We start from the raw sequence: 20,951 nt of genomic DNA on the forward strand, positions 1-20,951 counted from the left end.
CAAACAGTTTGTTTCATCTCTCAACTGCAGCTCTCAGCCTCCTGCACCTGCATTCATTCTAGATCGGCACAACATTGTGATAAGAATTAAAGTGGTTTAATTTGAACACATCATGACAACTATTTTTTTCTGCTTAACACAAAAACTAAACTTTCACAGATCATAATTTTCATGACTAAATTACAAGAGAAGTCTGTCTAATCCAGTGGTTCTGGGATGTAGTGAGTTATGTTAACTCTATAAACATGATAACAGAGTTTGTTGATATGCTGTGAAATTATGCTTAATTTAAACGCAAATATTTTAGCAGGAGTGTAACACATTATGGAATGAACAACATGGCTATTTTATGAGATGTAAATCATCAGAGAATATTGAGGAATAAAAGCTACATGTTATTTGCTTGACTGTGATACCACAGTTAGGTTTGCTGATGATAACATTTTAACTTTACAGTTTAAACATCTGAACAAAATTAACACAAAAAAACCCATGACTTTGAAAAGGCTGCACTGCGTCTTCCATTAAAGGGGAGCTTCGGTTTTTTTCAACCTGGGATCTGTTTTCATATGTCATTTCATACATGTGAGTGATGGAGAAATGGCTCCCGCCATAACCGGTGTTTTGGCTATCGCGCGATTTCGGAATGAGATTTGCTTTCTAGCGTCCTGAGATTTGGATACAGACCACAACAAAGAGCAATCTCCAGGTAATGTGGAGGTTTTCGTTCACTTCTCATCTTTAGTATGTTGTGGGACACTCGTTGAGACTATCCAAGCTGGTCAGTGTGGGGAAAAAAAAGCACATTAGGGCGGACTTTGACGCGGGGGGGGCTCTTGCCCCATACTTTTCGCTAGCTGAGCTGCTAGCTGAGCTGCCTGCCTGACTAAATATTGGAGCTATGTCGAAAATTCATTTCTCCATCACTCACATGTATGAAATGACATATGAAAACAGACCCCAGGTTGAAAAAAACAAAGTTCCTCTTTAAAGCTGAACTGCAATTTTTGGACACAGAGCTGCAAAATAAAATACAATATTCTGTTGTTAGACCAGCTTTGTTCTGTTGTTTCTGTTTCATCTAATTGCTAATCTGAATCCTGTCGTTAGGTGGCAGTGTGTCTGTAGTGTATAGCAGCAGGTCAGGAAGGGAACCTCCCACTTGGAAAAAAAAAAGCAGTTTGATTGATGGGAGGGTTCATCTAGAAATGTGATGCAAGTATGTAGAAAGTTATAGAAACATAGCTGCAGCAACAACAGACGTTCTTAAATTCAGTCATGAAACACGACATGATCATCACCAGCCTCTGCTTAATCTTTAACATCATACTGGTCTCAGGTAAAGCATTAAAACCATTTTGGCTGATTGCTAAGGACTCATCCTCATAATATTTGATTTTAAATTGTTGTTTTTATTGATTTTTTGTCCACAGGTTCCTCACTCAGTGACAAAGTCAAACAGATTCCAGCTGATATATATAAAGAACAAGGACAAACAGCCATAATCTACTGTTCACATAAAATAGACAGCTACAATCAAATCCTCTGGTATAAACAATTAGGAAATGGACAACTACAACTCTTGGGATACATGTATTTGAGCAAGGGATATCCTGAAGAAGGAGTGGATGTGACCATAGAGGGGGATGCAAATAAGGACAAGGACTGCACATTAACAATCAACAGTCTCAGTGAGAGCAGCAGTGCAGTTTACTTCTGTGCTGCTAGTTACCACAGTGCTACATATCACTGATCCTCAATACAAAAACCTCCTCATCAAACTTCTTCTTTCATCTCCATGGAACAGCTCTCAGCCTCCTGCACCTGCACTCCTTCCTCACTCATTCATTATCTGGATCTTAAAGCCATTGGTGTACATAAAATTTAACTCAAACAAACCATGCCACAAGTGTCTTTGTTGAGCGATACAAAAAGGAAACTTGTCCTGTTCCCTTTTTTTCTTAGATGAACCACAACAGGGGTCTGTCTGGTTGAAGAGGTCTTGGATACACAAAGCTTGATTACCTTTATAAACATGGCAACAAGTTTGCTGATGTGCCATTAGTTTAGGCTTTATATAATTTCACAGCGTAATTTGCAATCACCATTATGATTTAGGCTTCCTATAATTAAACATAACTAACTGTGATGTTCACATTTAAAATGCTCTAAGCTGCTGTGCTGCAGGAACTGAGTGCGGACTAGAGGCTTCTCTGTGCACAGCTGCTGAACCAACATCTACCACAGACTGCATGTGAGCAGTTAAGAGAACAACAATAAATTTTAACATCTATTAATAAGCAGTCTGTCAACAAATGAGAAGTTATGGGCGTCATTTTATGTGTATTTTCTATCTCGGAGAACTTCAACACAGGTGTTATGTTCATACAAAGATTTCAGCAGGAATGCAGCATAACATGGACCTGAAAGCAGTGATTCATACAAATGTCAACATGCAACAAAAATATGTTGTCAGTAAACTGAATAAAGTAACCGTGACTATTCTTAGTCAGTTCTATAGAAGTATTACAGCAATATAAAGAACGATGTTGAGCAAAAACAGGTGCTTTGCCACCAGTTTCTTGCAATTCTTGACACTACATGAAAAAAAAAACAACAACTTTGTTTGACCATTTAAAACAGCACCACAAAGCTCTGTATAATGAGTCTAAAGTCAGATCTGAAAGAATCCAAAGCAGCAAATATACATTGGATGTCTTTTCCAGTGTTACACAAAGAAAAGTTCTAAACGGTTTCAACTTGAATAATGTCATCACAAGTCATCAGATGTAATCACCAACTAAAACAACCTAATCATTTTAGACTGATGAGTTCTTTCCAAATAAATAATACTTTCTCCCCACTAGGTGGCAGTATATCTTCACCACTGGTATGAACAGGAAGTAGAAATGATCAGAAGGTTTAGAGGAGGAACATCAACTATGACTAAACCATCTACTGACTTCATAAATGTTTGCTGAAAGAAGGATCCACTCAGAAAGGAGGCTGGAAATCATCAGTAGAACTGCTGATGCACTGAAGGAAACTATGAAATTTAACGACATTATCATTTAATCTTCATTATAACCAAACATTCAGGGATCACAAAATGCTCATCTTATTCCTAATGGTTACTTTAACATCATTGTGGTTTCAGGTAATGCTGTTTATTGTACAGTAAATGTACTTGACTGCAGGTCATCTCCAATTTCAGATGGATTTTTAAAGAAAATTTTAGTCCTGCATTGTTTTATAAATGTTCATGCTCATGCTGCATTTTCTCTTTTTTAACAGATTCCTCTCTCAGTGACAAAGTCGACCAGAGACCACCCAACATGTACAGAAATCCTGGAGAATCAGCCCAAATCAGCTGTTCACACAGTATAGACAACTATAATGTAATTCTCTGGTACAAACAACTAGAGAACAGACAGCTACAGTTCCTGGGATACATGCTAGCAGGCAGTAAAAATCCAGAGACAGGACTGGATGTGAACATGGAGATGGGAGGAAGTGCAGATAAAGGAGAGACCTGCACATTAACAATCAAAAGTCTCAGTGAGAGCAGCAGTGCAGTTTACTTCTGTGCTGCTAGTTACCACAGTGCTACATATCACTGATCCTCAATACAAAAACCTCCTCATCAAACTTCTTTCATCTCCATGGAACAGCTCTCAGCCTCCTGCACCTGCACTCCTTCCTCACTCAATCATTGTCTGGATCTTCAAGTCTCTGGTCTACATCAACTAGTTGACATCATGCTGTACTTATAGTTTTTCATAATGGGAGGACACACAGAGACACCACCCACATAATAACTGGGAGGGTTTACTCAATAAGAAGACTGGAAACACTCACTGGAACACTTTTATTCACTGATGAAACTGAACGACCTTAAATTCATCCGATTTTCTTAAACACAACCAAACAATAAACAGAATGATCGTCTTCTTCCTCTGCATTACTTTTAACTCTGTTCTGGTTTCAGGTAATATCAGCATTTTATTTACAAGTTCAACAAGATTAGGTTTTAGATTTGCTACTTCAGCTGCAACATTACGTTATTTGACACTTTACTATTTGTTTCTTTCAGATCAGCAGCCTGTATGTTCCTGTTGTATCTTATCTGATGTTTTGTTGTTCTCTTTTCAACAGGTTCTTCTGTCAGTGACAAAGTCGACCAGAATCCACTCAACATGTACGAAAATCCTGGAGAATCAGCCCAAATCAGCTGTTCACACAGTATTGACAACTATAATGTAATTCTCTGGTACAAACAACTAGAGAACAGACAGCTACAGCTCCTGGGATACATGCTAGCAGGCACTAAATTTCCAGAGAAAGGACTGGATATGGAAATGGAGATGGGAGGAAGTGCAGATAAAGGAGAGACCTGCACATTAACAATCAACAGTCTCAGTGAGAGCAGCAGTGCAGTTTACTTCTGTGCTGCTCGTCTCCACAGTGCTACATATCACTGATCCTCAATACAAAAACCTGCTCAGCAGAATTTTTCTTTCATCTCCATCAGTCTCCTGCACCTGTATTCCTTCTAGATCTGAACAATAAATCATCTCAGCAGTGACTTCGCAATGTGAAGAAAAGCAATTAAACTTAAACACATCATGCCACAAGGACTTTTACTGCTTGCTACAAAAGAAAAACGTGTATGGTTGTAATTCATCAAGACTAACCTAGAAGAGAAGTCTGGTTGACGTAAGATTTTATTTTTTTTTTTTATGTTTCACGTTATTTACAAGACACAGTTTGTTGACATACAGACTCCATATGGGGACAGTGAAATGAGCGAGGAACAGGAAAGAATCAATGAAAAAGAAGACTTATTTGGAAAAAAACCCACCATATTTGCTGTGAGACTGCACAATTATCAAAAAAATGGCAATTGTGATTTTGGCTTCCCATAATTAAAAAGAGCATAATCAACAGACATGTTCACTTTTAAAATCCTCTGTTCCGAGCTGCTGTCCTGCAGTAACTCAGTGGAGACTAGAGGCTTCTCTATGCACAGCTGCTGAACTAACACCTGCCACAGACTCTGTGTGATGAGTTTTGGGTACAGTTTTGATTATTCTCTGCATCGAGGAGTAAAAAAGCATTCTTGAGTGTCTTTGTCTGTGTTACACCTTATCAGAAAGGTTGCAACCAGTTCACATTCCAACAGTGTTGTCACAATAATAGGTAATTTCCAGATTTCTTCAAAATAATTCTGTATTTTCTATGCAGATATGCACCCCCGTATTAAATCACCAAATCATAATATAATGATGAATTTTTTCCAGGCACAGTTTGAAAGCAATCTGGTGAAAATTCCTGTGTTTTTGCAAATTACAAACAAAATATCACACAGTCCTGATTCCTTCTTCCCACTAGGTGGCAGTATATCTTCACCACTGGTATGAACAGGAAGTAGAAATGTTCAGAAGGTTTAGAGGAGGAACATCAACTATGACTAAACCATCTACTGACTTCATAAATGTTTGCTGAAAGAAGGATCCACTCAGAAAGGAGGCTGGAAATCATCAGTAGAACTGCTGATGCACTGAAGGAAACTATGAAATTTAACGACATTATCATTTAATCTTCATTATAACCAAACATTCAGAGATCAGAAAATGCTCATCTTGTTCCTAATAGTTACTTTTAACATCATTGTGGTTTCAGGTAATGCTGTTTATTGTACAGTAAATGTACTTGACTGCAGGTCATCTCCAATTTCAGATGGATTTTTAAAGAAAATTTTAGTCCTGCATTGTTTTATAAATGTTTATGCTCATACTGCATTTTATCTTTTTTTAACAGGTTCCTCTCTCAGTGACAAAGTCGACCAGAGACCATCCAACATGTACAGAAATCCTGGAGAATCAGCCCAAATCAGCTGTTCACACAGTATAGACAACTATAATGTAATTCTCTGGTACAAACAACTAGAGAACAGACAGCTACAGCTCCTGGGATACATGCTGACAGGCAGCAAAACTCCAGAGACAGGACTGGATGTGGACATGGAGATGGGAGGGAATGCAAATAAAGGACAGACCTGCACATTAACAATCAACAGTCTCAGTGAGAGCAGCAGTGCAGTTTACTTCTGTGCTGCTAGTTACCACAGTGCTACATATCACTAATCCTCAATACAAAAACCTCCTCATCAAACTTCTTCTTTCATCTCCATGGAACAGCTCTCAGCCTCCTGCACCTGCACTCCTTCCTCACTCAATCATTATCTGGATCTTCAAGTCTCTGGTCTACATCAACTAGTTGAAATCATGCTGTACTTATAGTTTTTCATAATGGGAGGACACACAGAGACACCACCCACATAATAACTGGGAGGGTTTACTCAATAAGAAGACTGGAAACACTCACTGTAACACTTCAGTAGAACTACTGATGCACTGAAGGAAAAGATGAATTTTAACGACATCATCATTTAATCGTCATTAGAACCAAACATTCAGAGATCAGAAAATGCTCATCTTGTTACTAGCTATTATTTTAAAGGCCATTCTGGTTTCAGGTAAAGCTGTTTTTGTAAAGTAAATGTGCTTAAATATAGCTCGACTCCAAATTCAGCTGGATTTTTTTGCAAATATTTAATGAATGTTCATTTTCTCTTTTTTGAACAGGTTCCTCTCTCAGTGACGAAGTCCACCAGAAACCACCCAACATAGTCAAAAATCCTGGACAATCAGCTGAAATCAGCTGTTCACACAGTATAGACAGCTACAATCGAATCCTCTGGTACAAACAACTAGAGAACAGACAGCTACAGTTCCTTGGATACATGCTAGCAGGCAGTGGATATCCAGAGACAGGACTGGATGTGGACATGGAGATGGAAGGGAGTGCAGATAAGGACAAGACCTGCACATTAACAATCAACAGTCTCAGTGAGAGCAGCAGTGCAGTTTACTTCTGTGCTGCTAGTCTCCACAGTGCTACATATCGCTCATCCTCAATACAAAAACCTCACAGTCACTGAGGTCTGTGTTACAACTCACAGCTGGTTGCACCTGCTTCTAACCTACGTTGGTTTTTCTCATGATAATAATCAGGGAGGGCTGGAATGGGAGGTCCTGAATGACTCAAACCTCCCTCCTCCTCTCATAAATAGCAGCAGTGTGTCAAGCTGTGGCTGCATCTCACTGGAAAATATACTCATCACATGTATCGTCTTGTCTCTGTGGCTCCAAGCTGAAAGAATTTAGAAAAGTGTTAGAGATGTGCAGACTACTAAGTTGGCTATTATGCTGATGGAAACCGATGTCAAATTAGTCATATTTTCTAAAAGAATTACAAATGATGTTATCTCAGAAAGAATAAAACGTCAAAATTACACCATTTCTCAGCCAGAAACTGTTAAAACAGAGAAAATCTATGAATTTTTCAATCTTCTGATAGTCTTTGAAATTCATGTTGATCTTGAAATCATCACATTTTACCCAAATCACTTTATTCTACATCTCTCATTTGAAAGTTGGCCAAAAAAGTAAAGTATTTGCTTTCACCAGATTCTGTAAAAAAAAAAAAAATCTACTCTCATTGATGGAGCAGAGGAGCCAGCAGGGGTTCAATTGCAACTAATAGTCACAGGACAAAAATTCAGGGACTTTTTGGCTGAATTGTGGGCAGTGTTTACACAGAACAGAAGAGACAAGTGTGGAAGCAAAATAAAAATATCTGTAAGTGTGGAATGTCCATGTCATCTCTGGGCACTTGCTGCAAAAATATTTTACATGTTGAACATATATTTTGCCAATTTTTGTCACAAATTAAACTAAACTTTACATTTTTCATTGTTTGTAGGATGCTTAGTGTTATAAATTACAGCACAGAAGGCAATTTTTAGTTCTTGTTAATTCTAGTCATGTTGATATTGCAGTAAAAAAAAAAAAAAAGGAGAGAACACAGTGAATAAAAATGTGACAGGAGCAAAAAATGCCCTAAATGTTGCCACGAAAAACAATGAATAATTATGACGCCAGAATGAATCAATACATCTGATTATCATTTTATGGAAATATTTGAGTGGCAAAAAGAATAATGTTCACTAAAAACAGGTACTATTTATTGCAGTGTCTACAAATTGTTGCCACCCCATAAAGCAATGCAACTAACTGCATTTTTTTGTTTACAATATATTTTCCTGTGTGTTCATTTATAGTTTTGATGTCTTCAGTGAGAATCTACAGTGTAAATAGTCATAAACATAAAGAAAAACATGAAAATAGAAGGTGTGTCCAGACTTTTTACTGGTACTCTACGTTACATTAGAAAGGTTCCAAACTGTTCGCACTCAAAAAGTCTTCACATTAAACAGATTTTTCAGGCCTTTTTTTAAACACTTTTTGTATTTTCTATGGAGGTGTAATTATCTACTAAAACACCCTAAATCATCCAACAAACACTAATTCTTAACAAACAGCGTTATTTAAGTCGTTTGGAGAAAATATCAAATATTTTTCATATTGCAAAAAATAATCACCAATTAAAACTTCATAAAAAGTGATGCAATTTTCAGACAATGAGCTGCACACTTCCACAAAAATTACAGTATTGTACTGTTTTTGTTTTGTTTTTTTAAGTCTGTTGTTATTTTGAATCCTGGTAGTAGGTGGCAGTGTGTCTGTATTTTATAGCAGCAGTTCAGGAAGAGAAACTCCCACCTGAAAAATAAAAAAAGTTGTTTTCTAGATGGGAGGGTTTACCCAGAAATGTGGCGTGAATAATCAGTAGAAGTACATATAAAGTTATGAAAACAGCTGCAGTAACAAGAGATGTTTTCAAATTCAGTCATGAAACACGACATGATCATCACTGGCCTCTGCTTAATCTTTAACATCATACTGGTCTCAGGTAAAGGAACAAAACCTTCTTTTGGGGATTCAATCTTATTGTTCTTGATCGTAAATTGTTGTTTATTGATTCTTTGTCCACAGGTTCCTCACTCAGTGACAAAGTCGACCAAACTCCAACTGATATATATAAAGAACAAGGACAAACAGCCATAATCTACTGTTCACATAAAATAGACAACTATGATAGAATCCTCTGGTATAAACAACTAGAAAACGGACAACTACAGTTCCTGGGATACCTGAACATTCTCTTTGGAACTCCTGAAGATGGACTGAATGTGACCATAGAAGGGAATGCAAATAAGGACAAGAACTCCACATTAACAATCAACAGTCTCAGTGAGAGCAGCAGTGCAGTTTACTTCTGTGCTGCTAGTTACCACAGTGCTACATATCACTCATCCTCAATACAAAAACCTCCTCCTCAAACTCCTTTCATCTCATGGAACAGCTCTCAGCCTCCAGCACCTGCACTCCTTCCTCACTCAATCATTATCTGGATCTTCAAGTCTCTGGTCTACATCAACTAGTTGAAATCATTCTGTACTTATAGTTTTTCATAATGGGAGGACACACAGAGACACCACCCACATAATAACTGGGAGGGTTTACTCAATAAGAAGACTGGAAACACTCACTGGAACACTTTTATTCACTGATGAAACTAAACAACCTTAATTTTATCTGATTTTCTTCAACACAACCAAACAATAAACAAAATGATCGTCTTCTTCCTCTGCATTACTTTTAACTCTGTTCTGGTTTCAGGTGATACCATCAGCATTTTATTTACATGTTCAACAAAACTGGGTTATAGATTTGCTATTTCAGCTGCAATACTACATTATTTAACAGTTTTTACTATTTTTTTTAGATTTGCAGTATTCAGTGTTTGTGTTGTATTCTATCTGATGCTTTGTTCTCTTTTCAACAGTTTCTTCCGTCAGTGACAAAGTGCGCCAAGATCCAACGGATATGTTTAAAAATCCTGGAGAATCAGCAAAAATCCGCTGTTCACACAGTATAGACAGCTACGACGTTATCCTTTGGTACAAACAACCAAAGAACAAACAGCTTCTGCTCGTTCGATACATGTATCTAACTACTGAATATAAAGACAGTCAAGTGGTCGAGGATGTGAAGGTAGAAGGAGATGCAGATAAGGACAAGACCTGCACATTAACAATCAACAGTCTCAGTGAGAGCAGCAGTGCAGTTTACTTCTGTGCTGCTAGTCTCCACAGTGCTACATATCACTCATCCTCAATACAAAAACCTCACAGTCACTGAGGTCTGTGTTACAACTCACAGCTGGTTGCACCTGCTTCTAACCTATGTTGGTTTTTCTCATGATAATAATCAGGGAGGGCTGGAATGGGAGGTCCTGAATGACTCTAACCTCCCTCCTCCCTTTATAAATAGCAGCAGTGTGTCAAGCTGTGGCTGCATCTCACTGGAAAATATCACCATGGTGGCTCAAACACTCATCACTTGTATTGTCTTGTCTCTGTGGCTCCAAGGTGAAAGAATTTAGAAAAGTGTTAGAGATGTGCAGGCTACTAAGTTGGCTATTATGCTGATGGAAACTGATGTCAAATTAGTCATATTTTCTAAAAGAATTACAAATGATGTTATCTCAGAAAGAATAAAATGTCAAAATTACACCATTTCTCAGCCAGAAACTGTAATAACAGAGAAAATCTAAAAAAATTTCAACCTTCAGATAGTCCTTGGAATTCATGTTGATCTTGAAATCATCACATTTTACCCAAATCACTTTATTCTACATCTCTCATTTGAAAGTTGGCCAAAAACAAAGTATTTGCTTTCGCCAGATTCTGTAAAAAAAAAAAATAAATAAAATAAATTCTACTCTCCTCGATGGAGCAGAGGAGCCAGCAGGGGTTCATCTGCGACCAACAGCCACATGACAAAAATTCAGGGACTTTTTGGCTGAATTGTGGGCAGTGTTTACACAGAACAGAAGAGACAAGTGTGGAAGCAAAATAAAAATATCTGTAAGTGTGGAATGTCCATTTTACCTCTGGGCATTTGCTGAAAAAACAATGTTGAATATAGATTTTCACAATTTTTGTGAAATAATTAGAGAAATTCAACTAAACTTTACATTTCTCATTGTTTGTAGGATTCTTAGTATTATAAATTAAAGCACAGATTTTAGTTCTTATTAATTCTAGTCATGTTGATATTGCAGTAAAAAAAAAAAAAAAAAAGGAGCGAACACAGTGAATAAAAAAATGTGACAGGAGCAAAAAATGCTCTAAATGTTGCCACGAAAAACAATGAATAATTATGACGTCAGAATTAATCAATACATCTGATTATCATTTTTATGGAAATATTTGAGTGGCAAAAAGAATAATGTTCACTAAAAACAGGTACTATTTATTGCAGTGTCTACAAATTGTTGCCACCCCATAAAGCAATGCAACTAACTGCATTCTTTTTTTTTACTACATAATTCCACTTGTGTTCATTCATAGTTTTGATGTCTTCAGTGAGAATCTACAGTGTAAGTAGTCATGAAGATTAAAAGAAAAACATAAAAAGAGAAGGTGTGTCCAGACTTTTTACTGGTACTCTACATTACATTAGAAAGGTTTCAAATGGTTTACATTTTAAAAAAAAGTCTTTACATTAAACAGATTTTCAAGCCTTTTTAAACCATTTTTTTGTTTTCTGTGGAGGTGTACTTATCTACTAAAACACCCTAATCATGCAATAAACACTAATTCTTAAACAGCATTATTTAAGTTGTTTGGGGAAAATATCAGATATTTTTTATACTGCAAAATAAAATCCCCAATTAAAACTTCATGAAGGGTGCTGAAATTTTCAGACAGTGAGCTGCACACTCACACAAAAAAATTACAGTATTGTACTGTTATCTTTTTTTAAAACTGTTATTTTAATTTCTTTCAGTGGGTGGCAGTGTGTCTGTATTTTATAGCAGCAGTTCAGGAAGAGAAACTCCCACCTGAAAAATAAAAAGCTGTTTTCTCGATGGGAGGGTTTACCCAGAAATGTGGCGTGAATAATCAGTAGAAGTACATATAAAGTTATAAAAACATAGCTGCAGGAACAAGAGATGTTTTCAAATTCAGTCATGAAACACGACATGATCATCACTGGCCTCTGCTTAATCTTTAACATCATACTGGTCTCAGGTAAAGGAACAAAACCTTCTTTTGGGGATTCAATCTTATTGTTCTTGGTCGTAAATTGTTGTTTGTTTATTCTTTGTCCACAGGTTCCTCACTCAGTGACAAAGTCGACCAAACTCCAGCTGACATATATAAAGAACAAGGACAAACAGCCATAATCTACTGTTCACATAAAATAGACAACTATGATAAAATCCTCTGGTACAAGCAATTAAATGGACAACTACAGTACCTGGGATACCTGAATGTAAACACTGGATATCCTGAAGATGGACTGAATGTGACCATAGAAGGAGATGGAAATAAGGACAAGAACTCCACATTAACAATCAAGAGTCTCAGTGAGAGCAGCAGTGCAGTTTACTTCTGTGCTGCTAATTACCACAGTGCTACATATCACTGATCCTCAATACAAAAACCTCACAGTCACTGAGGTCTGTAATTCCAACTTACAGCTGGTTGCACCTGCTTCTAACCTACGTTGGTTTTTCTCATCTTTAGAATCAGGGAGGGCTGGAATGGGAGGTCCTGAATGACTCTAACCTCCCTCCTCCCTTTATAAATAGCAGCAGTGTGTCAAGCTGTGGCTGCATCTCACTGGAAAATATCACCATGGTGGCTCAAACACTCATCACATGTATTGTCTTGTCTTTGTGGCTTCAAGGTGAAAGAATTTAGAAAAGTGTTAGAGATGTGCAGCCTACTCAGGCTATTATTCTGATGGAAACTGATGTCAAATTAGTCATATTTTCTTAAAGAACTACAAATGATGTTGAATTTTCTTCTCATAGTTGATTGCCAGGATGTGATCCAGCACCCTGACATCAGCTGGAGCTTTGTTTCCCAGCAAGCAGAGATGAACTGCAGCCACAGAAAAGATGCTGGTCACACCCAGATGTACTGGTACAGGCAGCGTCCAGGGGAGAGCATGAGCCTCATCGTCTACACAGTTTATGGTGGGCAGTCGGACTACGTTGGACAGTCTCAAACCAAATACACAGCCAGAAGAGAAACGGTACAGACCGGGGCTCTAACGGTGAAAGACTTGCAGCCTGAAGACAGCGGAGTGTATTTTTGTGCCGTCAGCAACACAGTGATGTGAAAAGTACGAGCAGCTGAACAAAAACTATTTGCCAAAAAATGCACTGAACCTCAAAACCACCAGTGGGTTTGAGAGGCATGTTATCTAGGAAGCAAAAAACAAAACACAATTACACCATTTATCAGCCAGAAAATGTAAAAACAGAGAAAATCATCTGTTATTCAAACTTCAGTCCTTCAAGTAATCATGTGTCTGGTAATGAACCAAATCTGAGCTTAAATTTGTGTTATTTCCTCAAAATCATTTAAAAATTAGCATAAAAATGTAGTGTTTGCTTGAACTAGGTTATGTTAAAAGCTAAAAATTCTGCTCTCTTATGCATCCTTAAAGCCATCAGTGACTCTGCTCAGGGACAGCGTTTACACCGAGCAGATAGGAGAGAATCAAATAAATACGGGGGGTGGGCTGGGCTCATTTGCCCTTGCAATGCTGTTGCCTGGTCCCTTGGCACTGTTTTCCGGCGAGCGGGTGGCCTCCCGGATTTGGGGGTGTGGGTGGTGTGGGTGGTGTGGCTGGTGTGGCTGGATGGGTGGGGAGGGCGGGTGGCCTGGCGGGGGGAGGGTGGCAGGGGGGTGTTGGGGGTGGGTTGTGGGGGGCGGCATGGTGGGGGAGGGGTGTGTGTGTGTGGGGGGGGGGGAGCGGGGGTTTGCGGGCTGGGGGGCGGAGGGAATCGGGTTGGGGGGGGTCGTGGGGGAGGTGGGGCTGTGGGCCGGTGGGGGTCTGCTATGGCCCGTTCTGCTGCGCGGGCTTTGGGGCTCTGGCTGTGTCGGTGGGGGTCGCTCCGGGCTCCTGGGCTGGGTCTCCGCTTGGTGGCTCCTGTGGGGGGGGCGGCGTGGACCTCCTTGGGCTGGAGGGGACAGCTCCCTCCTTTTGGTGGAGGTTTTCATGCATGCCAGACCCACCACACCGGCACCTACCAAAACTCAATAGAGTGTGTTCCTCCGGTTGCTGAGTCAGTGGAGGTTGCTGGGTTAGTGTCTGTGGATCTCACTCTGCTCTATCTATCCTTCTTGTGGCCTCCTGACATCTTCATGATTGATCCAGTTGGGACTTTGTCGTATCTGGTGTCTGTGAAGGGTCTTAGATTTGTAAATGGTTTTAAGGTGTGAATTAAAGAGCACAAATAAATAAAATGCACCTTTTCTCTTAGAACACCGTCTATGCCTCACCTTTCTGTCTGTCCTGTGTTTGTTTTATGTTTCACTTGGGTGTGCACAGCCCTCAGTGGCATAATGTAGGAAACAGCTTGAAATAAACATGATGGGTTAATTTGCCATGAGGGCAGGTGATGGTCACAGTCACAAAGAAGAAAAAAATTGCATGAAGCTTAAGTAATGACGCCATGGGTGGTTGGTGTCATTTTTGAGAGGATTGGCAGACAAAAAAAAAACAAGACCTTTCTGAGTTCTCTCTACTTCAAGCCATGACTTTGCCTTTTCCACTGAGGTACAGCATTTTATATTGTCATACAAAATGAGCCCACAGTGGGGAAAAAAAGCCCAGAAACTGCTTAGAGTTCAGAAGGTTAATTTGCTGAATGGATGTGAGAAATGACTTTCATGTCTTTCCAGTAGGTGGTGCAGCAGCTCCAGAAATACTCCTCAGTTCAACCCTAAGAAGTTGCTTTAAACAGGAGGGCGTAAATGCAGCAGTGAAGCTTTAGAACCACTCAGTGTTCAACGTTAATTCAGACGGGAGGTCAACATGTTGCTCCTCTTATTTGGGCTCATTGGTAATCACTTTAATCATCCAGGGATCACACTTCTTCTCTAGTTTCTGCACAGGTTGCTCATTTTCTGTCTTTCTAGGTGTTTCTCTGGGTGTTGAAGTTAAACAAACTCCTGCAGAAGTTCTTAAAAAACTTGGCGACAAAGTCCAGCTGGTCTGCAGCCACGACAAAACCGACTACACTTTGATGCAGTGGTACCAGAAACCCGCTGGACAACGAGCTCTGAAGCGCATTGGACACCTGAATTACGGCAACGCAGAACACGAGAAGCCTTTTCAAAGCAACTTTAACATCACTGGAGATTTGAGCGGAGAAACGGCAAAGAACGGCTCTCTGTTTATAGTCGACCTAAAGGCGGATCACAGTGCAGTGTATTACTGTGCAGCCAGCTATGCACACTGACTGCAAACCTCCTCCCCTTCATACAAAAACTCAGAGCCAACTTTTATCAGAATCAATGGTTTTAAATTAGAACTGAACACGCCTCTTCCAGCCAGCTGCTCTGGATCTGATGTCATTATCTGTCTCCACTTCCTTTTCCTATTTAAACCTCAGCCAGCTCAGGAGACGGATTATTTTCTGTCACAACGCAGCAAATCTAATCCCTCAAACTCTGCAGCACATAGTTTTGTGTTTTTGTGGATATTAGCATGATTCATTTTCTCTTTTTCTACTGCTTTACAGGTAAATACACCATATGCTGGGTAAAATCGCACACTTGGGTAAATAATTTGCACATTTCTACACATAGTAAATCTAATCATCACTTAAAATTCCCTGGTTTTCCTACACTTGCTGTATATTTGACGTGCAACACTTGCTTTATTTTTAAATTCCTCTTCAAAAATTCTCTTTTCTGTATTGTACCACATCCTCAAATCTGAAAACTTAGTTTACAACAAAACAGATTCTGATGTCTGTGATCTGATTTTATTTTCTTTCTCTGTCCAGGTGTTTGTCTGAGCGTGGAGGTCCATCAGTTTCCCTCCGACATCTTCACTAAAACTGGAGACAAAGTGCAGATTTTCTGCAGCCATGATAAAACAGACTACAGGGTGATGCTTTGGTACCAGAGGTCACCTGGAGAAACAGCCATGAAGCTCATCGGATATTTGCACTACAGTGATGCCACTATGGAAGCGACATAAAAGTCTCTTCAATATCACTGGGGATTTGGGTGGAGATAAGAAAAAGAACGAATCTTTAAACATCCAAGTCGTTGGACCTGAACAGGGAGCAGTTTATTACTGTGCAGCCAGCAAAGCACAGTGACAAAAATCCTCTCTGAACATGACAAAAACTCTCTTTTTTTTTCTTTTATCACCAGTGGTTTTGATCAGGAGAACTCCAGAGCACCTGTGTCTGTGGTTATCTCTTGGTTTGATGTTTTCATATCTAATTGTTTCAGTCCATTTTAACTAGGTATGCTGTTTTTCAGCTCAAAATAATGCAAAGACGGTTCATTTTACCATGACTGTATAACTCCAGTGTCACAAAGCTTGTTTCAGGGTCTTACCTTTAAATGTAGCTGAGTTGCTGCTGTCTCCGCCCCCTTCAGGAATAAAACTCTCCCCGTATCTGTGATTGACAACGCAGAAAAATAAATAAATAAATAAACAGCAGCAGTCATTCATGGCATGTCCATCAAAGACTGTAATTTGATTTTCTATAGAGGTTGTGCGGTCTGAGTAACCAACATTTGCCACAATCATGAAACTATACTTGATAATTGTCATGAATTAATGTAATTTAAAATTTAACTGTGTGCTTCTGTTCATTTCATATCTTTGTTAGGTTCAGATGAGTAGTATGAGTGCATTTGACAAACATCTCTTTGCTAAAAATCCAACAAATTGCCTCCTCCAAGTTATTTGGCTCCTTGTTTCCAATTATTTGTAAACTTAAATGTACTTGAAGCAGTGCTGCAGTGTTTGACACTGAACTAAATGCATGGAATTAATGTTAGAATTACAATTAAGTGACTTCAGATAAACATTTGGTGCATTTATTAAAGGAGATGTCACAAACAGTGGAAAATAACTTGATATTAATGACTGAAATATGACATTTGTGTGAGTTTCATGAAGCTGTTTTCATACAGATGAATAGAAATTATTATAGCAGTTATGAAAAACAATCACTGTGACATCAAATAATAGCCAATAGGTGGAGTAAGTAATAAATATATATATACACATTCATAGATATTGTTTAGCCAGAGCTCAGTCTTATTCTCAACACTGTTTGTAGTGTAGTCTACCAGTAAATCTATTACTTACTACAATCTCAGTTTTGGCATAAATATGAATTCAGAGCTAAAAGTCACAGAAATATCAAACATGACAGTAAAGTTAGAGAGAAAACTCCTCCCAGAAAGCTGCATATTCTGTGATGTGATGTTTCTTCATCTCCTCCTTTTCCTCTTTAACCCTCAGTCTGAACAGGTCAATCATGATGATTCTCATTTAGTTTGATCTGATTCCAGCAACTCACATCTTCACAACTCTATCACAGTTTTATCTGCTATCTAAAGGCTTTAAACAGATTGATCAATGTTGGAAAAAGACAAAATGATCTTCCTCCTAATTCTCTGCCTGTCAGGTAATCACTTAATAATTCCTTTAATATGGATTTGTTTATTTTTCGATCGTCTATCAAAATGTAAAAATGTTTTTTCTTTTTTCTTTGACCAGGTGTCAGTCTGGGTGTTGAAGTCAGTCAGTCGCCCTCTGATTTTGTCATAAATCCTGGAGCTGAAGTGCAGATTTTCTGCAGTCATGATAAAACTGACTTTTATCAGATGCTTTGGTACCAGAGGTCACCTGGAGAAACAGCCATGAAACTTATCGGAAATTTGTACTCCGGCAGTCCCACTATGGAAGAGCAGTATAAAGATAATTTTAAACTCATTGGAGATTTGAGTGGCAGTTCAAAAAAGAATACCTCTCTGAAGATAAACGTCATTGGACCTGAACAGGGAGCAGTTTATTACTGTGCAGCCAGCCAAGCACAGTGACAAAAATCCTCTCTGAACATGACAAAAACTCTACACTCATGTTTTTATCATCAGTGGTTTTGATCAGAGAAGCTCCAGAGCACCTGCCTCTGTGGTTACATGTTGGTTTGATGAATTCACATCTGATTGTTTGGATCCATTTTTACCAGGTATGCTCGGTAAAGGTCCTGTATTGCACTTCTTTTCAAAAAATGTATTTAAGTCTTTCACTTTTTCAGCTCATAATACTGGAAAGATGGTACATTTTGCCATGACTGCATAATTCCAGCTCCAAAAAGCTTGTATTAGTGTCTGTAACTTTAAATGTAGCAGAGCTGCTGCTGTCCACGCCTCCTTCAGGAAGGAAACACTCTGTGTCTGTAACGGACAGCATGGAAACACATTCATCAGGCGACACTGATGCGCCGATTATGTACTGTAATTACCATTTTCTATAGAGGCTGTGTAGGAGGAGTAACAATTTTGTCACAATCATGAAATTTTAATTGATAATTGCCATAAAAATCATAGTGAAGTATTTTAGTATGTGTCGACCGAGTTTTGAAGGCGCTACTAAAAACCAAACTCCTCCAGAAAGCTGCATATTCTGTGATGTGATGTTTCTTCATCTCCTCCTTTTCCTCTTTAACCCTCAGTCTGAACAGGTCAATCATGATGATTCTCATTTAGTTTGATCTGATTCCAGCAACTGACATCTTCACAACTCTATCACAGTTTTATCTGCTATCTAAAGGCTTTAAACAGACTGATCGATGTTGGAAAAAGACAAAATGATCTTCCTCCTAATTCTCTGCCTGACAGGTAATCACTTAATTCCTTTCAATAAGGATTTTTTAAAATTTTTTGATCATCTATCAAAATCTAAACATTTGCTTTCCTTTTTTGTTCATCCAGGTGTCAGTCTGGGTGTTGAAGTCAGTCAGTCTCCGTCTGATTTTGTCATAAATCCTGGAGTTGAAGTGCAGATTTTCTGCAGCCACGAGAAAACCGACTATTTTCTGATGCTTTGGTACCAGAGGTCACCTGGAGAAACAGCCATGAAACTTATCGGAAATTTGAACTACGGCAGTCCTACTATGGAAGAGCAGTATAAAGATAATTTTAAACTCATTGGAGATTTGAGTGGCAGTTCAAAAAAGAATACCTCTCTGAAGATAAACGTCATTGGACCTGAACAGGGAGCAGTTTATTACTGTGCAGCCAGCAAAGCACAGTGACAAAAATCCTCTCTGAACATGACAAAAACTCTACACTCATGTTTTTATCATCAGTGGTTTTGATCAGAGAAGCTCCAGAGCACCTGCCTCTGTGGTTACGTGTTGGTTTGATGAATTCACATCTGATTGTTTGGATCCATTCTTACCAGGTATGCTAGGTAAAGGTCCTGTATTGTGTCTCTTTCAAAAAACAAATAAAGTTTTTCAGTTTTTTCAGCTCAAAATAATGCAAAGACGGTTCATTTTACCATGACTGTATAACTCCAGTGTCACAAAGCTTGTTTCAGGGTCTTACCTTTAAATGTAGCTGAGTTGCTGCTGTCTCCGCCCCCTTCAGGAATAAAACTCTCATATCTGTGATTGACAACGCAGGAAAAAGAAGAAACAACAGCAGTCATTCATGGCATGTCCATCAAAGACTGTAATTTGATTTTCTATAGAGGTTGTGCGGTCTGAGTAACCAACATTTGCCACAATCATGAAACTATACTTGATAATTGTCATGAATTAATGTAATTTACAATTTAACTGTGTGCTTCTGTTCATTTCATATCTTTGTTAGGTTCAGATGAGTAGTATGAGTGCATTTGACAAACATCTCTTTGCTAAAAATCCAACAAATTGCCTCCTCCAAGTTATTTGGCTCCTTGTTTACAATTATTTCTAAACTTAAATGTGCTTGAAGCAGTGCTGCAGTGTTTGACACTGAACTAAATGCATGGAATTAATGCTAGAATTAGAATTAAGTGACTTCAGATAAACATTTGGTGCATTTATTAAAGGAGATGTCACAAACAGTGGAAAATAACTTGATATTAATGACTGAAATATGACATTTGTGTGAGTTTCATGAAGCTGTTTTCATACAGATGAATAGAAATTATTATAGCAGTTATGAAAAACAATCACTGTGACATCAAATAATAGCTAATAGGTGGAGTAAGTAATAAATACATACATTCATAGATATTGTTTAGCCAAAGCTCAGTCTTATTCTCAGCACTGTCTGTAGTGTAGTCTACCACTAAATCTATTACTTATTACAATCTCAGTTTTGGAATAAATATGAATTCAGAGCTAAAAGTCACATAAACATCAAACATGACAGTAAAGTGAGAGAAAACTCCTCCCAGAAAGCTGCATATTCTGTGATGTGATGTTTCTTCATCTCCTCCTTTTCCTCTTTAACCCTCAGTCTGAACAGGTCAATCATGATGATTCTCATTTAGTTTGATCTGATTCCAGCAACTGACATCTTCACAACTCTATCACAGTTTTATCTGCTATCTAAAGGCTTTAAACAGACTGATCGATGTTGGAAAAAGACAAAATGATCCTCCTTCTAATTCTCTGCCTGACAGGTAAACACTTAATTCCGTTCAATATGGAAATGTTTATTTTTTTGATCATCGATCAAAATATATATTTTTTTAACTTTATTTTTCTTTTGTCCAGGTGTCAGTCTGGGTGTTGAAGTCCGTCAGGCTCCGTCTGATTTTGTCATAAATCCTGGAGCTGAAGTGCAGATTTTCTGCAGTCACGATAAAACTGACTATTTTCTGATGCTTTGGTACCAGAGGTCACCTGGAGAAACAGCCATGAAACTTATTGGATATTTGCACTACGGCAGTCCTACTATGGAAGAGCAATATAAAGAAAATTTTAAACTTATTGGAGATTTGAGTGGCAGTTCAAAAAAGAACACCTCTCTGAAGATCCAAGTTGTTGGACCTGAACAAGGAGCAGTTTATTACTGTGCAGCCAGCAAAGCACAGTGACAAAAATCCTCTCTGAACATGACAAAAACTCTACACTCATGTTTT

At 38.5% G+C, this 20,951-nt stretch overlaps 1 protein-coding gene across 1 annotated transcript in view; it reads left to right on the forward strand.

Moving 5' to 3' along the window:
- LOC110945276 (M1-specific T cell receptor beta chain-like) overlaps positions 1-20,951 on the forward strand; it is a 79,401-nt gene that overhangs the window by 2,391 nt on the left and 56,059 nt on the right. The window contains exon 2 of the mRNA XM_051949449.1: positions 12,151-12,452. Coding sequence (XP_051805409.1) covers positions 12,151-12,452 — 302 coding nt within the window. The remainder of the gene's footprint in view (positions 1-12,150; positions 12,453-20,951) is intronic.

The sequence above is a fragment of the Acanthochromis polyacanthus genome, chromosome 1 (genome assembly GCF_021347895.1).
Source record: "Acanthochromis polyacanthus isolate Apoly-LR-REF ecotype Palm Island chromosome 1, KAUST_Apoly_ChrSc, whole genome shotgun sequence".
Lineage (NCBI taxonomy): Eukaryota > Metazoa > Chordata > Actinopteri > Pomacentridae > Acanthochromis > Acanthochromis polyacanthus.